This window comes from Pundamilia nyererei, unplaced genomic scaffold (assembly GCF_000239375.1).
Source record: "Pundamilia nyererei isolate P.nyererei 1_Seehausen unplaced genomic scaffold, PunNye1.0 scaffold00229, whole genome shotgun sequence".
Lineage (NCBI taxonomy): Eukaryota > Metazoa > Chordata > Actinopteri > Cichliformes > Cichlidae > Pundamilia > Pundamilia nyererei.
Genome location: NW_005187630.1, coordinates 634,469 through 656,046, shown reverse-complemented (window position 1 = coordinate 656,046; position 21,578 = coordinate 634,469). Strand labels below are relative to the sequence as shown.

The 21,578-nt window shown below is 38.0% G+C and overlaps 1 protein-coding gene across 1 annotated transcript; it reads right to left on the bottom strand.

Moving 5' to 3' along the window:
* Window positions 1-96: 96 nt before the first annotated feature.
* Window positions 97-21,101, bottom strand: anpeplb (alanyl (membrane) aminopeptidase-like b). Its single transcript, XM_005748776.1, has 20 exons — window positions 19,893-21,101; window positions 17,512-17,654; window positions 17,241-17,389; window positions 16,965-17,085; window positions 16,259-16,413; window positions 15,892-16,005; window positions 15,655-15,798; window positions 15,504-15,569; window positions 13,405-13,470; window positions 12,853-13,019; window positions 12,270-12,352; window positions 11,359-11,492; window positions 10,307-10,362; window positions 9,071-9,218; window positions 8,821-8,912; window positions 7,778-7,888; window positions 5,389-5,556; window positions 5,143-5,283; window positions 3,389-3,452; window positions 97-1,874 (listed from the first exon to the last, which is right to left on the bottom strand). Exons 1-20 carry the CDS (start codon window positions 20,519-20,521, stop codon window positions 1,713-1,715), a joined length of 2,913 nt encoding a protein of 970 aa, XP_005748833.1. The 5' UTR covers window positions 20,522-21,101; the 3' UTR covers window positions 97-1,712.
* Window positions 21,102-21,578: the final 477 nt, after the last annotated feature.

Sequence of the window (21,578 nt, the reverse complement as noted above, 5' to 3'; positions counted from 1 at the left end):
TTTTGGCTTTGAATACAAGGACCTATTTGGGCCACGTTAAGAAAAAAAAATTATTGATCAATTTAAGAATAAAAACAAAATTTTAAGATTAAAGTTTTAATAATATTTTGAGAATAAAGGAAAGAAATGTGGAAATTAAAAATGTCTTGCGTTAAGTTATTTGTCTTTTAGCTCATAAACACGGAGCGGTGATAATTAGAAAACACTGAAGAGATGGTGCAGAAATCTGCAGCTGATCAGAAGTTAAAAAAACAAACCGGAACCAATGGCTGGCAGTGGACGCATGCAAGGATACCGATGGCTATGCAATAAAGATGGATGTCATATCACGATGAGACAGCTGATCGAGTTGTTTCACTAAATCTTCTACACGAGGCATTTTGCAGAGGTTGCAGGAGTCGTGGCGGCAGTTTGGCTTTAAACAACAATTGTAATCTTCACATTTCGACTTTCTCAAACTAGTATTTTGAGTTTCATCTACAAGTTCTGACTTTAATCTCAAACTGAACGCTAATTTCTTTTTTTCTTAATGTGGCTCTAATACTCCTTCGTGGTTGAGCTAAAGGACAATATGACTTTGTGCTTTGAATAAAACCAATGAATGTGTGTTAAATGACGATTGCGCTTTGTTTTTGTGTCAAATTTTAACGTGGGGATCTAAAACTGGGATTTCAGCTAATTAAAGTTTTACTGTGTGCAGAGGAACATACAGTGTCCTAATTAGAGCTTAATGTCACAAACCCAGCTGGGGTTCTTCTTCAGGGAAAGTCAGTTATAAAGCCTCAAATCACAATCACATTCACATCATTAATGCATTTTAGAACATAGGAGCAATGCAACAAAATTTGGGGAAACAATTTTTATTTTAATGCTTTCAATATTTTCAGGAAAGAACTGAGACCAAACTTGATGCACTTCAGAGAGTGTGCCTGTATTGCAGATACAGACTAAGAAACAGACAAATTTTGACAATTTTCAAGTTTTGTATTGCTTTTTTTTTTTTCTTTCCTAAAATTGTATAATTTAAATTTCACACATATAGTCTCTTTGGGTAAGGGACATCAACTTTTAAACATATTAGGAACAAACTTTTCGTTTTTCCTAACTGTAAGCAGTCACACCCCAAAAGCATTCCAGTTGGGACATTGTTGCAATACCCATTAACCAAAGTAACACAATTAAAAGGCTCGTGTGTATTTTATTATTAAATATAACAATTTCAGCAACGCAAGATCAGTTTGGCTTCTTGATTATAGCACATTTAATAGATTTTGCAAACGACAAAGTGGCAACAGAAGCAAATGGAACAAAGAGACGTTTGTTTTCACTTAAAATAAACTAAACTAAACAAACCCCTAAAAAGCAATTATGCAAAGCAACAATGGATTTTCTAGGATAAATGCAGTTTTTTAACATGCAGCCATACAGTTAATACATCCTTCATTAGCATTATGTGCAAAATTCACAAATGTTGAACAGATTGGGTTTTTATTTCTCTATTTTCATTGAGTGTATGGTATAAATAATGCACAGAAGTATATACATGAATACTGAACATTTCTCTTAGTACTTATTATAATATACTATGTGCTGCACAAGTCATATTTCAGCTTGGAATTGAATTACATTCTTTTTCTTGTAAAGTCATATTGACTAAAAATGTGCAGCTTCGAGAGAATAAGCTGGCAATCAGATCAGAGGCTCTGAACCTGTTAGTACTCCTTTTGTCTTACAGAAGAAGTTTTTTGTTCGAACCACCGCAGAACATCGTCTTTGTTCTCTTTGACCCACTGGATGTTCACTTGGGTTTGCTCGATGGCCAGAGACACAGCCCTGGAGGCACCACCCAGGTCGTAATTTTGAAAACGCATGAGCTGTAGACACAAAGGAGTGAGAAAAAAACCACAAAGTTAGGTGTTGGCATGACACAGCAGCATGTGAAAGACCGTTTCTGTTCTTTTTTCTGCAGCTATCAGTTTTTGAACATTATTAAATTAAATACAATACTTGAAATATAAGCTAAAGTAGTATAAATAATGAAAATGCTATAGACAGTGAATAAAACAATGATCTCAACATAATTCAACAATTTTGAAAGGCCTAAAGTAATTGGTGCAACAGTTAAAATATTTGGAGTTAAAAATAAAATATAATTCAAATTAACTTAGATAAACTTAAAAGATAAAAAAGAAAATGTAATTATGCCCTCATGAAAAAATGATTAAATAAAATATTGAATCTAACTTACACATGTTGAAAAGGATACAGATATGTTGGAGTAATTAGCTAAAATAATAGCTACAATATTGTAATTAGCATTTAGATTAAAAAAAAAAGAGCTAAAAGCAGTTGTTGCCACTGTTAAAATATAGCTAAAAGTAACAGCATGTGAAATTACATTTCTTTCCCTTTTCTGAACAGCTGTGAATGTTGGAAATGTTGAAAAAGCTCAAATAAGTAGCATAAATAATGAAAACACCACAGACAGTGTCTTAAATAATACTCATTTAGTAATGTTTAAAGGCCAAAAGTATTGGCAGGTAAAATGTTTAAAAATTATCTTCAGAAGGTTAAAAAAGAAAATGTCATCTTTATAATCATGAAAAACGGTTAAATAAAATATTTAACTAATGTAAGTTACATATGTATTGAAAGATAAAGATACGACGAAGTAATTTAGTTAAAACAACAGCTAATAATTTAATTACCTGAAACATGACATGATATTGAAAAAGTGAAAAGCAATAGTTCCCATTGTTAAAATATATCTAAAAGTAAGTTATGAATGTTTAAAAAGCTAAATGTAAATGATAAATTCAACAATAAAAAAAAAAAGCTAAAGATCTGAAATAGTTGGAAGTAATATAAAAAAAACTAAAAGCAATGATTAGAACAGCTAAAGTAAAAGAGTAACATTAATATAAAGTTAAAATAAAGAATGTTGATATGTGGCTAAATGTAAATGTTTGCTGAAAAAGGTAAAAGGGCGGCTGAAGGTAAATAATATGTGAGTAACCTGTTATGTAATTGAATAAATATGAGCTGAAATGTAGTTGAAAAATAAGACATTCAGCTTTTGTCAAGTGAGATTTCAGAAACTAATGTGTCATTTGTAGCAGTTAACTTCATACAAATAAAAATGACCGTGTTAAATGTGTTAATGAAGAAGAGTTCTGAGAACTGCTGATTAGTACAAGGGAAATAAAGCTAATGACACACATTCTGTGTCATCTGTCAAAGGTAAGTAAGATTAATTATGGAGTCATAAATAAATGAAGTATTGGGGTGTATCTGATTTGGTGTGAGCAGATTACTGGATTATGATTAAAAGACAACTCATACTCCTGCTGTTATATCATTTTAGCAATAAAAATGGCTGGTAAATTACCTCTTCCAGTTCAAACTCTGTCGAGAATCTGCTGGTCACTCCTGCAATCAGCATCGCCCCGTCCCTGGTAAAATATTAGCAACAGCTTTCTGTGAAACTCAAGTGATTCATTTATAAGTGTTGATACTAACCATCAGTATCAACTAAGTTGATACTGATGGTTAGTTTTAGTTAGTTTTCATTTGTTTTACAGTATGAACTTGGTAATGACAGGTAATGATTAGTCAAGGAAAAATTGATTTTCAATCCCCTGCTGATTAAATAATTTACTTTAGATAACGTTCGCATGTCGGTGTGGCCACGAAATGACCCCCCCCCCCCCCCCCCCCCCCCCCGCCCTTTAATTATACTGCGATACAGTTTATTTTAACTTCCTGGTAACAGCACAAACAGGAGAGGTAATGATAAGAAGTGATTAAATAACAGGACCTTTGCACTTGATGACACAGTGCAGGGATTTTTATAGTCGACTGTTTATAAATGCCTGATTTTTTTATGGCCCAGCTAGTTTGTTCACAGGTCACTAAAAGTGCTCTATAAACATCTGGCCCCTGAACCAGCCGAGGTCCTCGACTCTCTGTGATGAGAGCAAATATGTCTCCTCTGCGCATAAAGCAGAAGCCAAAACATAATCGAGAAACATGTGGTGGCGCCATATAACCCCAAGCCCTCGCCATATTTTCATTTTCAACCAAAAACTGGTAACATTACTCTGTTAGTTCAGTTTTGGTCTCCACCCAATCCTGAAAAAATATTGTAGTTATCTTGACACTGTTGGCTTGTTTCTTAGCAAAACTTGTACTGTTAATGGTTTTTTTTTGCTCTTCATTAGCTTCAAGTTTCTCAAGCAACTACATTTCCCCTGTGGACACCAATAAAGATTTCTCTTATCTAGTCTTGGTTAGTCTGTTTGATGCTGGCAAGTGGGTTGAAGACGCAGCTGAGACTGAATGAACATGTCGAATTCAGGAGGAAAAACCTGAAACCACGACCTAAAACAGGCTACACGTCTTCTTAAAGGCAGGTCATTTTTTGGCTGAAAACTTATGGCCTTCAAACTGCACTCAAGAAGGATATCATAGATAAACAGATCTAAAAAGGAGATAATATTTGATCACATTAAACTTAGAGCCATAAGGTCAATGCAGACACCACAAGATCATATCCACACCAAGCCAGGTAATCCCATATATGGATATTTTCTTTTTGCATTGTCCCTCCAGTTAAATAGTCAGAAACATAGCTACCAATGGTTGCAACAGTGCTGCATTTTATTGTCTTCTTGAACTAAATCAATAGGAGGGGAAAAAGAAAAACGCTGCTGTGGGTTGGTTGTTTTTGTTGCTTTGTGCCAACACCATTGAAATATACTCGCAATTCTACAACAGGAAGCCACTGAGCAAACTCACATTTTTACAAGCCAGCTGAAATGAGGTCATACTGCCAAAAACTGAGCTCATCCAGAGTTTTCACACATCTAACTGGGGTGTTATGGAAACTCCTCCACCTTTATAAGTGTATGTTCTGAGGTAAGCCATGAATTCTTAAACTCCTTGTAAATTTGTTGGAACAAAAAGGCTAAATAAACACTCATTACTGAAGGAAATGTGACCTATCATCAACCTCAACCCAAGAATACTGGCATCATGTATGTTTGTCTAATCCACAGTGCAAAAGAGATGACTCAGAAAATGAGATGGCATCTGTAAAAAACAATATGAGAGGGACTAAAAGCAGTTTAAATAGCAACCTACCCTTGGCTGACGTAGTCCCAGTTTGCTCTGATAAAGTTCCAGGCCAGCGCCTGCCCCGCTGAGTTCTGGGCTATGTAGTAAATTGTAGAAGCGACGTCCATCAGACGTATCTTCTCAGGGTCCAAAGTGTAATCAAGGTATCTGCAAGATAAGGAAGGCTCTTACTGGAAACCTAATGAATAAAACCCATGTGTATTGGGAACTGCTTTATTAAAACAGTTTACACTTTAGGATTTTATGCTTTACCTGCTGAGCAACCAGATCTTCTTGGTGCAGGACAGAGCACGACGGAGCTGCTCTTTCTCCGAGGTGTTGCTGGAGGTCTGATACATGTCCCAGGCAAATTCCCACTCTTCCTTCTCACCAGCAGCCACAGCTTGGCAGTAGATTTCAGACCGCAGGTTTGGGTGGATGCTGAATCACACACACACACTTTATTTTTCCTGTTTCAGGACCATCTAATTTTCACATTTTTTTCTTTGTGCTGGACGGCTGACATCACATGTTTTTGCTTCAGAAGGAATCTCATCAGCAGTATAAGAAAACTACCCGCCAAAATAAAATGCAATCCAACTTTATAGAAATGGCTCATCAGTATAGTAGACTGTGACCATTGTCAGTTTATGTATGTGGTTTATATATCGATGTTTACAGAAGTCACAGAAAATGCTCAAATTATTGACGTTGTTGACAATTGAAAAAGAAGACATCCAATGGCATGGTCCAACATCTGCCCACCCATCAAAAATTCAATGAAAACACAACACTGCTAGATTTTTTAAGATTTGGAAAAGTCCATATGCTAAAAGAGAAAATGTCCCCCGATGTCTAAATTAGTTTGAAAAGTGAAATGATGTCCCATCCATCCAGGTTCTTAAGGACTTCTTCAACTTGTGTTATTGAGGTATCCTGGCAGAGCCGTAGAGACAGACAAATCACGAATCGTGCTCATTTCCCTACCTCCACAAATACCACTGGTAGAGACGCCGTGCAGAGCAGCAGATTCAAACCTACAGCCTTCTGCTTTGCAGCAACTGTGCTAACCACTGCAGTAACATGCAGGCCAAGAATGCGGGAGCGATAAAGCAAATATAAACCACTTTGAGCTTTGGCTATTTCATTCTTTCTGATACAAAAAGCTGTTGTTATGGAACATGAAATCGATTAACTGGGATAAAATAATCTGAAGGCCATTTATTGATCTTGGAGGCACAGCTACATGCAAGACCTGTTTTAGCCTCTTTTATAGTCTATTTGTTTCCCATCATAAATGTCTGAGTTGCATGATAAAGGAAATGTGGTATTCATGTGTATCCACATCTGAATTATATTCCCATTTCATGTTCATGTTTTGCATGGCGAAAATATTTATTTCGACCTCTTGACTTTCAACACCCCCAGATTAAAAAGACAAAGTGTGCTTAGCGGTTTTACAGTAAGTGATTAAGTTGAGAGCTTAAGTGCTGGGTTCACTATGCTGGAGTCATGAGTGTGAGACGAGTGTCTGTTTGTCTTTCTGCAGTCTTGCTTTTTAGTATAGTGATATAGCAAAAGAAACTGACAGAATGTCTAAGTCTGACATAATTAAATCTAATTAAATCTCATTTTATCCTTGATGTACTCATTTTAGATTGAAGTTGTTGTCACATCTGGCAAAGTCAGACATATACACGGCCCAAGTGAGCATTTTTGGACAAAATAAAGGCTAAAGAATATAAAAGAATCCATGGATGTCAGACTTTGGTTACTATTCTGTGACTTCTCTGAAGATGATTTTGATTTTCTTGACCACAAGATAACAAATCCAGAATATGCCCCCCCCCACCCCGCCCTAATTTATAATGTGTATACAGTATAACATGGAGCATACATATCCACATAGTATTGCAGTCAAGCACAAAGGCATTTCCACATTGAAGTAACAAGCACATGCAGTGAACGTATTTAACTGTAAATAAAAGATAGACGTAGCCTCAAAGCTTGTTGTATAGGAAATTGAAGGTCCTACAAATATTACAGAGAAAACCCCAGCGATCAGACAATCCCTTATGAACAAACACGTGGAAACATGGAAGGAAGAACTCCTTTTTTACAGGAAGACACCTCCAGCAGAAGCAGGCTTGGAGAGGGGCAGCTAATTACTGCAACCAGTTTGGGGTTGAGAGAATACACTGTCTGCTTTTCCCCGACACTGCAGATGAGTGTCGTGTTGTTCCTTAGGTTCTTAGTCAGATCCACGCCTCAAGGTCCCTAACCAATTAGTGATGTCATTGTGGCTACGTCCATCCTTTATATACAGTCTTAGTCCCAATTTTTTAAAGTTGCACTTGGAAACTTTTCAAAAATGCTAGCTGTAAGCGCACCAGAGCACTTGTTTGGGAAAAGATGTTGGAATTGAAAATTAGAGTGAGACTGCTTGAAAATCCCACCAAGTGCAGCTTTACCAACATCCACAATGCACAGATACCAACAACTGACATGAAAGAGGGATTAGATTACACATACCTTTACTAAATCATTACCGGAGAGCAAAGCTACAAAATATATGGAAAGCTAATACAGTTAGATGATCATTGGATAATTCCAGAAAGTGTGACACAGAAAACAAAGATACTTATTCTAGAAAAGTCCACACCTGTTGGTATTGTTGCTCTCCATCCAGGCGGCATACTTCTGCTTAGCCATCTCTACGCATTCTGGTAGTCCATTGGAACATGCCAGCTTTATGGCTAAGAGCTGGGTGTACCTTAGGATGAAACAACATTTTGTATGATAAATGCAAAGGTATGAAATGCCAGAGTGTTTCCAAATATGAGAATAATTTGAAGACAGGAGTTTTTTAACCCTTAAATGGACTCTTACTACTCATCTAACACTGACAGTTCTCTAACGAATTGTTTTACCAATGGTTTTGAAACCGAGAGGGCCTACGCGTTCATTGAAAGCTTCCAGTTTCTTTCTTTTATGTCATCTTTTGGTAGCACTTTGTGGTCTAGCCATACAGCCAGTGACTGCTCAGCATTTACCCGGTAAATGTTTCTAACTTGGGGCGTAATTTTCAGCAGCTGAATGTACTCTTAGTGACACTTAAAGTGCAGTTACAGAAGAATAAATGACTAACAAGTGGCAATTTCTAAGGAAAGGTGAAAATGATACCACTAAGACTAATTCTACCCTCATTATCACGTCGACCTATAATGCCATATTGTTGTGCCACATAAACAAAGATTAATTATCAAATAATCAGTTTACAGTTTATCATTCTTACTTCCAGCTCTACAGTTTTATTCTTATACGTTACTAGAACAGTCCAGTTAACAGATATCCCCACTCTTTCTTTCTGAGACCTGTGTTTTTTGATGAAGTCATTATTTGAAACCTTGGCCGTGTTTAACATGAACATCCACCCCTGCAACAGTTTATATGAGAAAAAAGCAGACCACTTTAAATGATCCTTGATGACACGAGAACTGCTTCCTTTAAAACAACACTCACAGTCCACACCACACATCTGTTACAGCACAAAGGCAAAAATACAAACTCACACATCTGCTTTTTATTAGCACCTTTGGACTCGAGTGTGATTTTATGAACCTTAAACTACATGCAAGCATGTGTAAGTCTGTTGACGATTAACTCAGGATGAATTCCGTCTTAAAAAATAAAGATCTTACTTACTGTAAGGAGTGATCGTTCTGTGGGACGCGGTCATCGTCCGTGTCGTTTTTGAAGACGTTATACAGCTCTCTAACCTGTTCCCGCAGGTATGTCTGCAGGAAGAGACGGCAGAGTTTCGGCAATGTATACAATATTTTCTGCACATTGTTCCAATTATTGAACATCAACAAAATCAGAAGATCACATTAAGCCTGTTAAATATAATAATATAAGACAAGTTGTACAACTAGTGAAAACAGATGACAGATACCTGCATGGGTCCATACACCTCAGAGCGGTCAAACATGAGGATGAAGTACTCGAGATTCCTGACCGCTGACTCCCAGGGAAGAAACTCTGTCTCTTTTGTGAGGAAAAGGGTTGAATTCAGAGCCAGAGTCACGTTGACAAGTTTAGCCCTGATTAGAACAAGAGTGAGATCTCAGTCAGTACAGCCATTTATTCAAAATTCACAAAAAAGCAATATTGGAGCATCCACACACCGCCTGTGCTTTAGCCATTTTTATTTATACAACCTCCAATGGGACTGCTTCTACAATCACATTTTCTTACAGCTAAATGTTATGAAAAAATTAAGTCTCCACAATTTGGTTGGGACGTCTTTGGTTAGCATCAGATCAAATGGAAAATGTTTTTTTAGAAATACTGCAGCGGCAAAATGTCTCAGACTTTATTTAAAGTGCCCGCTGTGACTTATCGGGATTTGCCTGTTTAATAATTGGCTCTAACAAAACTCAACCCTATCCTGGACAGATGACCGGATGAGTAAAATAATGATGGCTGACAAATGTTGTTGTCTAAAGAAAGTTATCTATTTGCATTTAACTCTCTGAGGTATGAGTTGAAAACACTGGCATGTCTAACCCTGAGTTTTGGAGAAAAACAAAAGGGCATTTTTTGGGGAAAAATGTAAGTAATGCCTGTAAGTTACAAGGATTTTTTATTTTTTACCCCGACTGCCAAGACTTTGGAGAGACTTTTAGAGCTGGGGATAACACCGATCATAACAAGAGCTCACAGGGTTAATGTCCAGCTAGCTGCAATAAGCAGCAGGGTGTCAATAGCGTGTGTTAGCTCTGTGATAGCGTGTCAGCCTGTCCAGGGTGTAGCCTACCATGACAGGCTCCAGCTAATCCAATATCTCAATAAAACACATATAATATACTTCATTATCTCAAATAAATGCCTTCCCTAGAAACTGGAGCAAAGTAGCCACGTTCTTTGGTAAAATAAATGTCAAATAACATTTAATAATGTTAGGCTGTTTGGTTTGGAAGGGGGTTTGTGATTAATACTGAAAGAATGAGAGTTTTTCAAAAGGCCAGATCTAAATATTCAGCAAACCACTGCCTGATGCAAAGCTGCATGTTAAGTTAAGTGGACTTCTTAATGACGTTCTAGTTTCCTCTTATCGCTTAACATATCTAATATATTAATAGCACAGCATTATTATTTTTTTATTAAATGAACAGGTCACAGTCAGTACCTTGCCAAGTTAAATGCGTCATCAATAAGTTGCCCTCTGTTCAACAGCGGGATACTCTGGAAAAACACAAGAGTTTCAAAGTTAGAGAGCCACCAAGCGCTACTTCTTTCTTACCTGGGAGCTGCCATTTTAAAGTTATTGAAAATGACTTTAAAGGTTACTGAACGTGACTTTCCTTGCCATCTGATTCCCAACCACTTACCTGGAATTCTCTACTCCTGCTATCCCGTGTTTGTCCACAAAATTATTCTCCCTCCACCATTTGTTTTGTTCCCCAATCAGTGTCATAGGGAATTCAGGTATGTTTATGACAAGTGTTTAAGAGGAGTTGCCTTAGTCAGTGTGTGCTTTGTAGCAGAAACTGTAACAATAGTAACCCTTGCCCCGTTCGTTGCACTGGATGGAAAGTCACAGGCGTTAAGAAAGCTTTCTTTCTCTGCACCGCGAATTATTGATGACAGAACATGAACAACTGAGTGGTAGATCAACCAGCCAAACAATCCGTGAACATGGTGACGACATTGCTGATACAACTACAGACTCGTACATCCAGAAAAAAGCAGGTTAGTTGTAAAAGTTATACGTGAGGCACAAGTAAGGCCTTTTTTGTGTAACTCGGGATCTACGACGACAAATGTTCGCTTTGAAGGATTGAGTTAACCTCTGAGCTTTTGGTTCAAGGCCAATTCTTGGTCTGGTCTACTTTGTTCAAACAGCATCTCTGGCTTACCCTCCAACACAATCTATCAAACTTCACTGTGTAATAAAGGAAGCAAACTTGGATGCTTTTATTGTTGCTCTTTAAAGCCTCTAGAAAGCCTTTGCAGTCCAATGAATCTGCCTTCGACAATAAGTTATTTCTCTTCAATATAACCTTGTCAGTTTATATAAATGTTATTAGATTTTATTTTGATAATTAACCAATAACTCACAAAATCCCTGCATTTATTGCCTGGTATGGAACAAAGAAGCTTCAGAAGATAAGATGTCGTAATATTTCCAGTAAAAATCACCCAGTAAAATGTGTAAAACTGGAGTGGCCCAGTACTTACATGCCGATTCTTCTGCAGCTGAGCTAGAAGGCGTTCCCAGTTCTCTGGATTGTAATTGACTCTGTAGTATCCGATGCAGTTGATATTTGCCAGGATCCATTCACCATTCTTAGCTATGAAAGCTTCTTTGTTTACTGTTCACGAGACATCAATTAGTTGAAAATGTGTTAAATTTATTTGCGAGTGAGTAAAATGAAGCACTTGAATGGAGAAAAAGGAAACTTGACAGAGGCTGAGACGAGACTTAAGAAGTAAAAACATGAAGACAACCAAACTGAAAGCAGATGCACTGTGTGCAGTCATTTTGCTTCTCCCAGATGTTTTTCTATCTCCGTTTTTTGGTTCGTATATCTTTGATGTCATTTTTGCAACTCTTTTACTCTTTGTGATAAATTCCCATTATCGCTTCCTTTTGTTCTGTATTTTTTCACGGACACGTCAGGTGGCATTTGGGATTCACATCTGTTTATCTGTAGATGTTTTGATGCTTTTTTGTGTCTTGAAAGTCAGTTTGTATGATTAACTATTCTGACACTGTATGTGTTTGCAACATTACATGCACAAATGTCATTCAAATTCAGCAACACTAAGGATGATTAACGATGTATGTGATTAATGGTTTTCTATACCTCCTAAAATATATGCAAAACATTTCTTTGGCCAATTTTTATTTTTGTGCATTTAAAGAAAATTCCATTCCAGGAATACCTAAAGCCTTTGTAGCTGATTTAAGAACTTTTGGGGCAAATAAACATTTCACTGAAAAATCTTGTGGTTTTTTTGTTTGTTTTTTTAACCAATGGCTTGATTATGTCTCATCCCACATTAATAATAAAATAAAACATTATTCTGGTTCCCTTTGAAACAGAAGATGTAAAATAAAAAATACTTTGTGTTCTCCTGCATCTTACCTGGCTTGTTGTTATACAAATACACTTTCTCGAATTTAGACGACGCATTTGAGATGAACTCAATCTCCACTGTCCATGAATTGCTAAACAGAAAAAGAACAGGTAGATCTTACACCGGATGTAGTTTCACATGCCCCAGAAAATAAAGTGAGCAATAATTGTGAGTTTTACAGACTTTTTAAAGCTCACAAACTGAAAAGAAGCATTTTAGAGACAAAAACATGAGCATGAAATCTATTTTCCTTTGTAATAACCTAATCTGTGCCACTATCATGCCAGAGTCTCCAGGATCTGGAGGTATCCCAGTCTGGACCCTGTATGATTCATCATGGCAGCATCATGGAGTTCGAAGGCAAAGGCACATCCAAAAGCAATGAAATCAGTTGTGGCCCAATACTTTGTTAACAATGTGAGTTATTCATTGAATAACTTGACTTTTTACCACAGATGGTTATTTAATCTGTATTATCATTAAAAGTGGTACAAAATGTTAACTCAAGCTAGATGATTTTATTACAGATTTGTCTAGGCTGGAAAGACAAACGTTAGGTCAAGTTAGTAGAAAGATGTGGAAGACACCTACGAGGAATTGGCAGAGTTATTGAAGAGAAACTGCTTCTGGTAGACTTGTCCATTGGTAGTGTTGATGGTAATGACAGGATAGCCACTTTGGGTGGTCCAAGGGTTCATGAATCCAGCGATGTCATCAGTGTTGCGGACAGCTTTGTTACCGCGGTTCTGATTCGCAGCCTGCCAACAAGCCAATGAATATCTTTCCATGTGCAGTCCAAACCCGATGTATTTGTAAATATGATTTATGATAACTGAATTCATTAGTATCTGAACATTTTCGAACCCTTTGCTTTAAAAGAGCTAAATATACCACGCAGGTCTTTGCTTTCTAAAAGCTGCTGTTTGGCATTTTAATGTGCTAGCCATTGTTTTAAATTAAACGAGCTAAAACACAGACCAAAAACTATGATTTGTCCAAAATACTTAAAATCTGGGATAAATACAATGTTGTGATTAATCCTCAGGCAATGAAAGTGTGGGAATGATTTTGATGACAAGGCACGCATAGAGTAAGCAACAGAAATTTGGCGGAATAAAACAGCTGGATAATTTATCATCTTACCATTTGTATATACTTCAAGAGGTCATCCTTTTCTACGTTTCCATATTGAAAGGCCTTGAGATACATCTATGAAATATATGAAAGCAGAGCAAATCAGAACGATTGAGTAACAGTGGACACAGTTGCATCAGGCCCAAAAATGAATTATTTCCCCGTGGAGCTGTTGGAATAAGAGCTGGGTGAAAAGATTCAATTGCAGCTGTGAGCAGTTGGACCTGAGGGAGATTTGATGTTGTAATAAATCTCTGAGTAAAAAACGTTTTGTTTTTTTTTGTTTTTTTGTTTGTTTTGTTTTTAGTCTTCTGCCTGGATACACGTGAACATTCACAATGAGTTTGGTGTGTTACAAAAATGAAGGTTTGAACAGACATTTAGCCTCTTCCTTGTATATCTGACAAGCAAAACACAACACCCTTATTCATTTTGCATGAGGCAGTGGAAAACACAAGTGGACAAAAGCTGCGTGCCTTCCCCATTTCTGCAGACACGAACCAGATGTTGGAATGCTTTCGTTCAGAGCAGCACTGAGGGCTTTATTTTCAACATGTTCGATTTGGATGTATGACAGAAGCTGGTGTCTATTGATGGTAAAAAAAAAAAAAGTTAACCTCTTCGAATACACCAGGTTACCTGCAACCTGTCGAGGGTTTGGGATTATTTTAGCCACATGATATACAGACAAGTTTTATGAAACTAGAAAGTGTTGCCTTTCAAATGAAGCCTGATCCATTTTGGAATTACAACTTTATGTTATTATTATTTTTTCGGTTGTTTCAAAAGTTTCCAAAGATCATTTTACACGACTAAACTGAAACAATACACCGCTGGATCAAAGACTGTATTCAAAGGATGGGCGTAACCACTGTGACACCACCCACTGGTTTTGGAGTGCAGATTGTGATGCCTTATTAGCATTTTGGCCACCACCGTGTCTTTTTTTCTTTTTTTAAATGCAGAAGTTACCATATTTGGATCAAAGGCTGGAGTGCTAAGTTATCAGCTAACACTTGCAAGCTTTGTTGCTAAGCTGCATTCATAAATTCCACCCATCTATTTTCTTCCAACATCAGAGTTGCAGGGGGGCTGAAGGCCCTGGACAGGTCGCCAGTCTGTCACAGAGCTAACACAGCATTCACAAGGTCATATTTCCATTATTAATGCTTCAAAAAGTAGCAACAGCACAAATGTTGTACAGTGGCCCAGTTCAGTAAGTCAGACTAACAGGGATGACAGCTACAGTGGGACAAATCCTGATCCTGTGGACAAAAATAAGTGAGTTCATTTTGTAATGCCACAAGCTGTGGCTACGTAAGCCTATGTGTCAATATCTGGCACCAATTATGGCCAGCCAAATCTGCTCTTCCTTTCCATCCATCTCAAAAGCCTATGAGGCGCTCAGAGTTTTGTAGCACACAAGGGACTTCACAAATGTTCCGTTTCCTTACATTTGCCAAGACTTTGGTTGCAAAAGCAAACAAGTTATATGCAGATTAGATGAGATTTAATAGCTAATTAAAGCATCAAACGGTACGATTGCTACATCTGTGTCCTCTTTCAATATTGTCGTGGCTCCAGATACATGAGCCATGACATCATCAAAATGGTTGGATTTTCTCATGAAAACGTTTCCAGGATTCTGCATTTGGATTGTCTTGGCAGAAGTGAGTTTCAACTGCAGTCTGGCAGTCAAGTGAAACCCTTTAGTTTTATTGTTTGTTTTTAAGTTTAAATGGTAAATGGCCTGTATTTGTATAGCGCTTTACTCAGTCCTTATGGACCCCAAAGCACTTTACACTACATTCAGTCATCCACCCATTCACACACACATTCACACACTGGTGATGGCAGCTACACTGTAGCCACAGCTGCCCTGGGGCGCACTGACAGAGGCGAGGCTGCCGGACACTGGCACCACCGGGCCCTCTGACCACCACCAGCAGGCAAAGGGTGAAGTGTCTTTCCCAAGGACACAACAACCAAGACAGTCAGAGCCAGGGCTCGAACTGGCAACCTTCCGATTACAAGATGAACTGCCAACTCTTGAGCCACGATCGTTTAAGCCTTGGGAAGGACCTGAAAGGAAAATCATTTTTGCTTACTTGGAGCCCTTTGTTGAAAACAACTTCTCCCACATGGTTTGCCAGCATTCTCAGCACAATTGCCCCCTAACAAAGTGAACACAGATTACATGTTCCTGTTAGTAGAAAACACACGGTGGCAAATTGTGTATTAACAGCTTTGACTAGCTACCTTGCTGTAGCTGATCGAATCAAACATTCCAAGGATGTGATCTGTCGTATTGATCTCTTTTGATGCAGGACTGAGTGGATGGGATGAGGCCAAAGCATCCTCTCTAAACGCATCGTGGAGGTCATTCATGATAGATATTTCTTTCTGTAGAAAACAAACATGGACGAGACTGTAAGCCTAAACAATTTTGCCTGAGCATTTAGCAGAACTCCAGAGATATTGCAAGGCTGGACTTACTATATTGAACGTAGGCTCCACACTGTCCACAGCAATGTAAGATAGGTAGGTAGCAATGCCCTCATTCAGCCAAAGGTCGTTCCACCATTTCATTGTCACCTCATTTCCAAACCACTGCCAACAAAATAAAAATAAATCATTGCACAGGAAAGGTTGCATTGCTATTCAATATTGTTGTAAAAGTTGTAATAAACTTAAAAACAACTTCCTTAATCCAACACTGTGTTTCCTATCATGTGAAAATGTTGAATGATCTTTACTTTTGCTGCTAAAACCATATGTTTTGCTACTCCTGTCTGTGGTCTTAACAGGAAAATGACTCAGAGGATTGAAATCACATGCTTTATTTGTTTTACTGCTCTCTAACCTGGTGTGCCAGTTCATGTGCAATGACAGTGGCAATATCTTCCTTGTGCAACAGGGAGGAGACTCCTTCCTGATAGAGCAGGAATCCTTCCTGGTATGTGATCAGTCCCCAGTTTTCCATCGCAGCAGGGTATAAGTCTGGCAGTGCAAGCTGGTCTAAGGAGATCACAAAGAAATGGACACAATTCTGTTCAAATCAGTTCAGTTCAGTTCGGTCTACATAGCACCAATTCACAACAACATAATTTAAGGTGCTTCATATCAGAGAATAAAGACCCTTCAGTATTAAAAACCAGATTATCCCCTATGAGACATGTATGAGCTACTCAATACAGTATTTTGATTATTAAGCAGTAAGTGATGCATCTAAAAATCAAAAACAGTACTTGTGAGCCATAAAATGTGGATAACAAGTCAAAGTGTGGGTTCAACACATTTGATTCATGGGAGTTTATATCCACAATAAAAGCAACATACTGAACAAAGACCGTTTTGTGCGGGTGACCCCAAAAGTGAGCTGATTAAAGAAGAAGACTGAAATGTAAGTAGGTATAGTTTGGGAAGAGAGGCGCCTGGACTTCTTTAAGTTTCTTGAAGACGTTTCACCTCTCATCCGAGAAGTCCAGACACCTTTCTTTCCAAGCTGCTTAGACTACAATGACCTGGATGACTGAGACCCTTCACAGATGTAAGTAGGTATAGTTTACCTATTTTTTCCATTGAATATTTCATTTCAAATTGGCTTTCGTAGAATCGAAGGAGCTTTCTGGCAATGTCGCCGGCATAATCAGCGTGTCCTTCATCGATGGCTTCAGGACGAGCATACGTCTGCACAAACAAAACACAGAAATGGCACTGAGTGGTAAAAATAGTAAAACCTCACTGGCTACTAGCCCAGTTTTGCTGACTTTCAAAGTGTACTGGCAAAAACAAAAACATCAATAACACTGCATCAGATTCATCCTGGAGGACATGTAGCCTACATTTATCTTCACGCGATCAGTATCAGAGCTTGGAGAGGTGATGGATTTGAAGCTGTCGTCAACCACTGCGAAGGCGAATAAGTAGGTGGACATCTTTGGTGTTGCTCTAAAGATAGTGTATTGCCATTCGTCATCTATAATGTTGCTTTCTGAAAGAAGGGAAACAAGGAAATACATAATGAGGACATCTTTTACTCCTATTGTTAAAGTTAATGTTTGACTCCTCAGCAGGTGACCTATATCGCGTATTGACACAGCAACTTGTTTTTACCATAAGGGGCTGCATTTCCCAGAGCTCTGGTTTCTCGCCTGTGGATGATGGTCAATGTAAACACAGCCTTCATGTCTGGCTCATCGAAACAAGGAAACACTTTCCTGGCATCTGTTGGCTGCAGATTGGTGGCAGCAATGAATCTAAGCATACAGGGAATAGAGAGCGAGAGAGTGTTCAGGTCTCTTTTAATTGGATCAAAATGTCCCAACATATTCTTTATCATCGCTAACAGCTTTTATTTGTCTTTGACTATGATGTTGCTGCACTTTTTTGACTAATTTCTTACATTAATTGCAAGTGAATCATCTTGTGGCCATATTGTACCATTTAAAGAATGCACAATAACTTGTTAAAAACATTAATGAGTGAGAAATGGAAAAGACAGAGTGTAGCTGGTTAACAACAACTGAGAAAAAGATATGTGTGTAACTATCCCAAGGTGTTCATTGTGTTCTATGTCTAGGTGTTCATGTATGTTGGGTTTGGTTTGGTTAGGTTTTGGATGTGCCTGATTCTCACAAATTCATATGAGTATGAATGTGTAAAAACAAAAAGATGTGTGAGAGATTTGTGAGCAGTACTCTTTTAAAAAAAGAAAAGAAAAGAAAAAGAGAAGAAAGGATACATGAAGTACAAGTGTAGCGGTTGAAAAGTTGAGGTCCCCACCTGAACGGGCTGGTTACATGTATTAAATTATTGTCTTCACTGTAGAATAGTGCGTGATCAGAGGTTGTAAATGTGTAAACATATAAGTGTACAACTCTTTAAGTTCAATGTGAGACACCATATCCAAGAATCAAAAACTGAGAAGACAGAAAAACAATAAGCTACTTTTTAAAAACTTCTTTGCTGCTTTATAGCTTCTTTTATTTTTAGAGTTTAATTTGACTTTTTTCCTCCCCTACATTTATTTGAAGCTACTGGTCTTTAGATTAAGATGTTATTGAAAAAAGATCTTTGGGATTATATTTATAAAAATCGTGAGCGTATTGCAGAATGATTGCTTTTGCTTTGATACTGTTGCAAATTTTGCCTGTGTACTTCTTTTTACGGCACATTTTAAAGCCAGGACTTTTACTTGTAACTAAATACTTATTACACCACTGCAGGTGCAAGCACACATGTAACCAATCAGTGATGTTACCCCAGCGACGTGTTGTAACAAACATTGATTATGAATGGATTATTTTACTATTATTATTACAGGTTTTTTCATTCTGAAAGATATTGTTTGTCCTTTCTGTTGGATACTTACTGGTTCCAGCTTAACTGCATTTTGATTAGGCCTCATCTTAAGCTGTGTAAATCAGTTGAGCCAACTCAGTTTTATCAAAAGACAAAAATGTCCTGGCCGCAGTTTCTGTAACTTTAATGCCAAAGTTCCACTGTGAATTATTTTTTATGGGTTTGTGCAACATCTAGGATAAGGGTACGATGAACAGTCAGTTTGGGTTATTGTTTTACATGTCAGATTAAAACTGACACAAAGAACTGCACGTCAGTGGAAAATAAATAGTGATTTGAAAAAATGTGGGTTGCATCATTGTTATATTAGAAAATGACTTTGTGTTTGAGCTATCACTGTGTTTAGTCATCCAGATGACTCACTGTTTCTAAAAAACACTCAAGTTGAGAAATTAATTCACTGTGGAAACTTGAACATCTCTGTAACCTGATGGAATATTATTATGGCTTATTATGAATTATTACTGTTATTATGGCTGAGTGATAAAGTTTGTAAGCTTGTATAGATATTTTTTTCTCTCCTTTATATTAAAAGCGAATTACACTTTGAACAATGCTAAAAATAAAAAATAAGGCTTATATATTTACTTATTTAATCATTTAATATTTGGAGTTGCATCTTCTTGAAATATCGATTTAAGAAATTATTTAATTATTTATTTTTCTTAATATAACTTTGACTCTTTTCAGTTTGTATTTAGCATCCAGCCTTTATGTCCTTTTCCTTGAAACCTTTCCAAATATTTTTCCCTTAATAGTTTTCTTATAAAAAAAAACAGTTAAATTTAAATTTTGTATTTATTTTTTACTCCAGAAAAAATTGGAATCTTGAAATCCTAAAAATAGCATTAAATACAGAATACTTACATAACTTTCATAGATTTCAGATTTTAAAAAAAATTAAATATAGATTTAATTTAATATAGATTATTTTTCCAACTGGAATAAACACGACCACATTTCTTTCACTTTCTCAGAAACCCTCTAAGCTCTAATTGCCGATTATTGTACAGAATACCATAAACTTTAAAGTTGCAGTAATGAAAAGCTCTGAAATTGTTTTAGAAACTCCAAATTCAACAAATAATTAAATGTATTGATATATATTCTATACGCAGAGCTTTTATACGTACCTGTCCGCATTTGGATCATCTACACTTTCATAGTCAAAGATACCATCAGTATATCTGCTTAGATACAGTGCTTCCAGATTATCCGAGACTTCGCCGTGGAAAGACAAAAACAAAGAGTAGTTCCCTCCTGTCTCCAAGGGATCCATCAATTCGAGCTCGAGGAAGTCACTTTCATCATCGTGGTGTTTCATTCCAGACACTTTAATATTCCTTTTTGTATTTTCGTTCAACACCACCGGCGAGGACACGTTCAGGTATCTGCTGTTGAGAAAGATGCTCATCGTCTTTTGGGCACATTGAAAGTGGACAGTCGAGTTTCCCGTGAAGATCATGGTCTGGTTCGGAGTGGTGATGTTGGGATTGGAGCCGTTCCCCTCCTCTATGATTTTAGTGTAGAGGTGAACTGCGAGTACAATTTCGTACTTCTGAGGTACCAAGCTCTTCGGCAGCCGCATGTCTGGCGGTGGGGCCATGGTGGTGGGTGGCAGGGTTGGAGGTGGCGTCATGGTAATGTTTTGGGTCTGAGCCTTGAACAGAATAATCATGGTGAACATGCCGCCGATGGAAGAGACGGTCAGAACACCAAAGGCGATGGCGATAGCCTTCGACGTTCCAAACTTCAGTGGCATTGTAGCTGCTTCTTTTGGTCCGTCCTGCTGCTTGCCTGGTAGAGATGATTCCCTGAGTGAGTCTGCCTCTGGTCTGTGCTGTCTGATCTGTTCACAGGCATGTAACCTCCCTCCAATAAACAGGGCTTGGCCTTAGCAATTAAGGGTCTGTACTTGGATTAAGCATTAACTTTGACACTGCCAAAGGAGCAAAGAGTACACATTGCAGTGTGAAGAGGGCGATGTTCACTGTAAATAATCAGTCAGATTGTGCTCCCAAACATCTGGAGGTGGTTACAGCGGTCATGCCACTAATGCTGGGGTTAGGTAAACCGCAAGTCCTCACACTGCACTCTCCTACCCCATCCCACACTTCCTCACATTCCCTTTCTGTGAACACTCCTCAAACCATCACAATCACACACAAACACCCCCGGGCACAACAAAATCCTCAGTGGGGAACACATCCAGCATCGCCGCTTTTGATTGTAAGAGGTGTTCAAAGTTTCGAAATACAGCTGTTCTTCCTTAAATTTCTGCAAGCAAGTCTCTGCAGCAGGAGGGGTCCAAGGGTTGTTATCTAAACAGAGACCATGCAAGTCTCTCCCACCAAGACGGTATATAAAGAGAGGACTGCTGAGTGGGCTGAATAAAACAGAAGAAAAAAAACGGAGAACATAGACCGTAGTGATTGGTACATCACTGAACTTCCTGGAAAGCTCCAACCGCGGGTAACGACGACCACCGTGACCATTGTGTACATATTCTTCATCTCAGGAGAGGAAAGAGGAGGGAGACTAATAGGCAAAATGGGAATAATGCAGGAAAAGAGGGCCGGAGATGGGAGTGTTGCTGGTTATTTGTACTGAGAACAGATGTTGCTGTTGGAGGGTCAAGGTGGTCAAATCATCCTGAGCATATTGATAACACTGGAGACCAACCATCAGCGCCCTGAGGCCAAAGTCAGGTGGATGAGCAGCTGAGGCAGCAAGGCCACATTCCTGTTCACATTAAAACTACATCAACATTGGATACCAAAGCAAATAAAGACCCCAGCAACAATAAAACAAGTAAACCC

Excerpts from the sequence above, each read along its gene's own strand:
- anpeplb (XM_005748776.1), bottom strand. The coding sequence starts at position 20,521 with ATGCCACTGAAGTTTGGAACGTCGAAGGCTATCGCCATCGCCTTTGGT. Across the intron at positions 17,390-17,511 it reads GGGAAATGCAGCCCCTTATG|AAAGCAACATTATAGATGAC; the intron begins GTAAAAACAAGT and ends CCCTTCTTTCAG. Across the intron at positions 5,284-5,388 it reads AAGATCTGGTTGCTCAGCAG|ATACCTTGATTACACTTTGG; the intron begins GTAAAGCATAAA and ends CTTATCTTGCAG.